We start from the raw sequence: 6,203 nt of genomic DNA, 5'->3' as shown, positions 1-6,203 counted from the left end.
CTCTCGAGGTTCTCTGCGTAAGAGTGTCCTCTTAAAATGACTATTTTTCACGAATAACTTATTACCTCAGGTCTAATCGCAAAGGTTAGATAGAGTATTCATTTAGACTTTGTTAGGACTTACAAATGTCAAGTAGCATAGATTTATAAACTTTTTTATTGGATTAGTAAATAGTTTTTTTTTCTTTGTTTTTTGTTAAGATATTTGTTGAGATATAGATAATTGAGCCCATAATCTCCAATATTTGATTGAGATTGAACCCATAATTCAAGTTGGAATTGGTATGTAATTACCAGTAACTAAATCTAAGTATGACTTAATCATTATGGTAAGAAAATTTGATGACTTAATAAATTTTAGCTATTATATTGGTCAAATCTAAGGTATCGTACGGGTTAGGTCAACTAATATATAATTAGAATTCTATACAGAATATTTAACGTCTTTTTCGTCTAATACCTGTTTCTACAATCATAATTTTGTTTTCTTTTTAATTTCTCAACCACCGGTAAATCACCATACAAGCACTCTAAAAGATGACAGTGCCACACACGAATCAGGAACGAACTTGTAAAACAAGATACACAATATTATATAAAGGGAAAACAAAAAGTCACACCAACTAGTTCAGATAAGGCATTTCACTCCACACACAGCATAGTATGAAAAACGTGGTTATATTTTTTGCTACTTGTTGTGGCAGACGTTATTATCAAGACAATGAAAAGAGAAGGGCGTGAAGACGTGATTAGCTACGCGCTCAACCACCTCAATCTGCCTCTTCAACAAGTGCATGTACACAAGCCAGTCTCCGTTCCCGGTGGGGCTCGGCATCGGCATAACGTAGCCGGCGTCCCCTCCCCAAGGGAAATGGTAGGACCCGAAAACCGGGCTCCCCCACCCGAAATCCACCTCTGAAACCGGGAACCGCTGCCCCGACGAAACCACGAACGCTACGGCCTCGTCCTGGGCCCCCTGGCAGTAAATCCTGGCCAGGCCCGGGACGGGCCGGTGGGCCTCGACCCAGTCCACAAGCCCGAGGAAGTGATCCTCGGTGGCTGCCGGGCCCAAAAAGCCCCGCACCTCCTCGGCCACCGACCCGAGCGGACTCCCCGCCAGCTCGCCGGCCGTCATCCCACCAAACGGAATCGATAACACGTTCCCGAAATACGACTTCATCGGGCCGAGCCGAGACCGTCCGTCCACCACGATCCCCATTCGACAGACCTTTTCGGCGCAATCCTCCGCCGCGGCCACAAGCTTCCACAGGAAGGCGCAGAAGGACTCGAGCTTGGTACGGTCCGCGAGGGTTTTGAGCCGCTCCAGCTCCTTGGCCTTGACGTGGTATATGCGGCTCACGAGGCGGCGGTTTTCGTCGTCTTCGCAGTGACGGGGTGGAGGCAGGGAGGAGACCGGGACGTAGGTGGCGTCAATGGAAGAGGGGACTGTCCCGGGCCGGCGGGGGTTGAGAAGAGAGCGCCGGAACGAGGGTTTGGTGTGAATTTCGTGATTAGGGTGGTTCGGGTTGGCCGTGGCGGCCCATGAAACTAAGAACATGTTGGCCGAGTAGGCGTCGGCCACCCGGTGGTCGAACGTGCATGACACCACTAAGCCGCCGCATTTCAGTTCCGTTACCTGATGTTGTACAAAATTAATTATCACGGTTGCGTCCTTTAGAGTTGAAAGGCTAAATATATAAAATTATAGCGAGAGGAAAATAAAATGCATTCATTGTACAAGGTTTAAAAGCTTGACATTCGAACATTGAATCTCCTTAAAAAAAATATTATATATATATATATATATATATATATCAGAAGACCGAGACCAAAAAAGAAAAAATGAATTAAAGAATTGAATATCTTCGGCAAAATTATGAATCATCTTTTAATGACTCAGTCAGTATTTCTATAATCCTAAATCATCTGCAAATCACCCGTTATGTGAATTTGATATTGATAAGTGATTTCAATATCGTCAATATCTACATGAATTATAAGTGATTTCAATCTCGTCAATATCTACATGAATTATACATATATATATACATATATATATATATATACATATATATATATATATATATAATGTTTGAGTACTGTAAACATGATGATGATAATTCACACGCACTATATTAAATGAAAACAATAAATGACAAAGCGACCTTACTCACGTGTACGTCCTGCCTACTGACAGAATTATCAATTACGTGAGCCCCAATGGGTCATTCTGATACATATTTTCATAATAAAGCTTGTTTATCAATCCAACACTACGCAAATCAAAGATATTATCGTGCTAACTCTCTAAACTCACGAGCTTTATATATAATAAAAATGAAAATATTCATACATTACGTACCTGAACAGCGAGAACGCCGTGCTTCTTGGGAGGCACGAGCTTACCCTCGACGGACTCGTCCGGGTTATACAGATCCAGGTCGGCTAAGGCGATATCGGCGGAGGCCTTGATGAACTCGACTCCGCGGTTATTGCAGTGAAGCTCGGGCTCGCCATCAGAATTGGGGACGAGCTCGCCGGCGAAGGCGTAGAAGGACACGAGGGCTTTGGCCAGCGAGGCCTTGAGGGCGGGCCCGGACCCGGGCCCAGGCCCGGCAGAGTAGCAGAAGAAGACGCTGACGTCGAGGGGAGGGAGGAGGAGGTCGAGGTTGGAGAGGGGAAGCCAATGGTCTTGGAGTGGGAGGGCTGGGGCCACAACCTCGCTCTTCTCTACACTCACTTTGAATTTCTTATTATTATGCTCTCCAGTGGGAACTAACATTTTTTTATTTTTCTTTATTTTTTTATATTGGAAGGGAGTGGAGGTTTATGATTGTGGGGGAGAGGGAGAGCAAGTAGATGTATTTATAGGAGTGTGGATGTGATTTACGCATGGGAGAATGACATATAGTCTGCTGAACGTACATATTTTTATTAAGAATAAATGACACGAATTCCCCTTGAATTACAACACTTGTAACAGCGTACCCCTTATAATATAAAAACTCGTTCTTTGCCCCTTAATCTTATGTTATGTATCATTACACCCCTTCCGTCTATTTTAAGAGCAATCCGTCAGTTAACTATGCTCGCTTTTGTCACGTGGCTACTTAAATGAAGGGTTGTTTAGTAAAATTCACATGTTATTATTTAACCAAAAAAAAAAAAATCACCAAAACAAAACAAAACATATAGGTAAAAAAGAAAAGAAAGAAAGAAAGAGAAAATAAAAAGGGAGAACCAAATTGCGCTCATATGTGAAAGAATGATAATCAATTACCAGTGATGAGAATCGACAGAATCGGAGATATCAGACATGGATATAGAGAGAAGACATAGAGAAAATTACTAAGAACTTAAATATCAGGATTTTTCTGGAGATTTTTGAGCTCGTTCAAGATCTGTTTCGACGCTGCCATGGCTAGAGGCTTCGAGTTCCGGTCCGAAATCGACGAAGCTAGGTTTGTACCAATTCAGCGTTCAAGAGCCGAAACTCTACAGCTTTCTTCATCGTCTTCTTCGCCGCTGGCGGAATCGGAGTCGCCGGAGAGACGGGGAAATTGTTGAGCTTGATGACGACGAGTATCTGCTCCGCCGAGTCGAGGAGGGAGAGGCCGTCGAACTCTTTCGGCTAATCCTCGTCTTCCTCGGCGAAGAACTCAACGGTCTTGGTTCTGAAAGCGATAGTGAATTTCTGAAACATCTCGGCGATTTGTTGAGGGAGTTTCGACAAGCCGTCGATTTTGGCCATGGTTATAGCTCCGACTTTGAGATGGTTTTATCTTTGCAATCAGCGTTTGTATGAATCAAGTACTATTGAAAATGACTGCTGGGTTTAGTTTATTTTCTTTGTTTAGTTTATTTTCTTTTATGTCGTTTGTTTTCTTTTTCAGTCGTTTTGACTTAAGTCGGTTTGTTGTGACTTAAGTCTGACGTGGTCCTTTTTCATTCCTGTATATAAGTTTGTGTCACGCCCAATAATTGGGTCAGCTGAGTTTAATGAAAAACGTCAAGTCATTATTGACTGACGAGAGGTTTATTCATTCCTTCGTCTTCTTCGTTTTCTTCTCTCCCAAAACTCTGTTGCTCATTGTTCATTTCGAATCTCCATTGATTCTTGAAGCCATTCTCAGAGCTTCGATTGTAATATGGTATCAGAGCTCAATTCCGCTTCTTCTTGATCGATTGTACCTCTGAGAATCTTCTTCTTGTGATCTCTCGTGCCACGCCTCCTAGCCAATCTTCAGAGCCATGGCGGAACAAGAGAACAACAAATTGCTTGCAAGATCGCCGATCGATGATCAGACAAGTCCGTATTACCTTCACCACTCCGACAATCTAGGTGCTGTTATCGTCACTCAGCTTCTTGATGGAGACAACTATCCATCGTGGAGTAGATCTATGTTAATGGCGTTGTCTGTGAAGAACAAAGTCGCGTTCATTGATGGCTCCATCGCAAAGCCGACATCGGAAAATGCCATTCTCCTGAACTCCTGGATGCGCAACAACAACATTGTGACTTCTTGGATCTGCAATTCAGTCTCTAAAGACATTGCTTCTAGTATCCAATTCGGCGACAGCCATATGGAACGATCTTAAGGAAAGGTTCCAGCAGAGCAATGGCGCCAGGATTTTCCAGCTCCGACGTCAAATCGCGAATCTGCGCCAAGAAGGCTTATCTGTGGCTGCCTACTTCACCAAACTGAAGGCGCTTTGGGAAGAACTCCATAATTTCAGGCCTATCTGCACTTGCAAGTGTGTTTGTGGCGGATCTCATGAATTGACGAAGTTTGTCAACAATGAGTACGTCATGGCTTTTCTCATGGGTCTGAATGACACCTTTAGCACCATCAGAAGCCAGATCATCATCATGGATCCTATTCCACCTGTCAACAAGGTTTTTGCCATGATCACTCAAGACGAGAAGCAAAGATCCATCAAGGATGGTGAAAGATCAGTGGATCTTGGAAACAACCTCGCTATGGCGGTCAGCGATGAAGGAACTGTCAAGAAGACCTCCAAGAAAGATAAGCCATTCTGCACTCACTGCAAAATGACTGGCCACACCATAGAGAAGTGCTACAAGATCCACGGATATCATCCTGGATATACTCCTCGTTTCAAGAGTCAAGCCAATGTTGCTGAGGCCAGTCCTGTGGAATCTTTGTCCAATGCGCAACTTCACCAAATGATTGAGCATCTCTCGGCGAAGCTTACCTCCACCACTCAGGCTAACCCTTCCAGTGTCAATCTCACCTCTTTCAATACAGGTTTTTGTTGTTTAATTGAAACCTTCAATGCTGTTCCTTGTTTTACTAGGCAATGGATCCTAGATTCAGGAGCTTCAAGGCATATTTGCAACACAAGATCCATGTTCATGTGCCTAAAACCCCTAACCAAGTCAAGTATCACCTTACCTAACTATACTAGTATTCTTGTTCACTACTTTCGGGATGTTAGAATTAACTCCACCTTAATCCTGCATGATGTTCTTTACGTACCTAACTTTAAGTTCAATTTAGTATCTGTGAGTGCAGTTACTAAGGACTTAAAGTGTGAAGTTACTTTGACCTATATTGGATTTGTGATTCAGGACATGTACAGGAAGAGGATGATTGGCAGGGGTAAATGCATTGGCGACCTGTATGTTCTTAGCGCAGAGGATGAAGAGACTCAGGTGGATGCCTCAATCAACATTATTTCGTCCGGCTTATGGCACGCGCGCCTGGGGCACCTGTCTCAAGAGAGACTGGAAAGTTTGAAGACAGTTCTGAAAATTAAAAATGTTGATAAGAGTACTCCTTGTCTCATTTGTCCTCTGGCTAAACAAAGAAGACTGGTATTTCCTAATTCTAGTACTGTAAGTGAGTCCACTTTTGACCTCATACACTGTGATGTGTGGGGACCCTTTCATACTATTTCCAGGTCAGGTCATAGATATTTCTTGACCATTGTTGATGATCATAGCCGTTTCACTTGGGTTTACTTGATGAGACAAAAGTCTGATGTTCTGCAAATCATTCCAAGCTTTTGTAACATGGTTGAAAACCAGTTTTCAAAACAAATAAAATGCTTTAGATCTGATAATGCAAAGGAATTACTTTTTGTGGATTTATTTGCAAGAAAACGGATTGTGCATGAATTCTCGTGTGTTGAGACCCCACAACAAAACTCTGTTGTGGAACGCAAACATCAACACTTACT

At 42.9% G+C, this 6,203-nt stretch overlaps 1 protein-coding gene across 1 annotated transcript; it reads right to left on the bottom strand.

The window, feature by feature from the left end:
- Nucleotides 1-490: 490 nt before the first annotated feature.
- Nucleotides 491-2,863, bottom strand: LOC149402253 (coniferyl alcohol acyltransferase-like). Its single transcript, XM_089609507.1, has 2 exons — nt 2,362-2,863; nt 491-1,635 (listed from the first exon to the last, which is right to left on the bottom strand). The coding sequence occupies exons 1-2, from the start codon at nt 2,779-2,781 to the stop codon at nt 688-690; spliced, it is 1,368 nt and encodes a 455-aa protein (XP_089465633.1). The 5' UTR covers nt 2,782-2,863; the 3' UTR covers nt 491-687.
- Nucleotides 2,864-6,203: the final 3,340 nt, after the last annotated feature.

The sequence above is a fragment of the Urtica dioica genome, chromosome 3, assembly GCF_054948205.1.
Source record: "Urtica dioica subsp. dioica isolate 48M chromosome 3, U.dioica_male_clone48M_v1_H2, whole genome shotgun sequence".
Lineage (NCBI taxonomy): Eukaryota > Viridiplantae > Streptophyta > Magnoliopsida > Rosales > Urticaceae > Urtica > Urtica dioica.
Note: the sequence above shows the minus strand (reverse complement) of the source record. Positions and strands in the feature narration are given on the sequence as shown.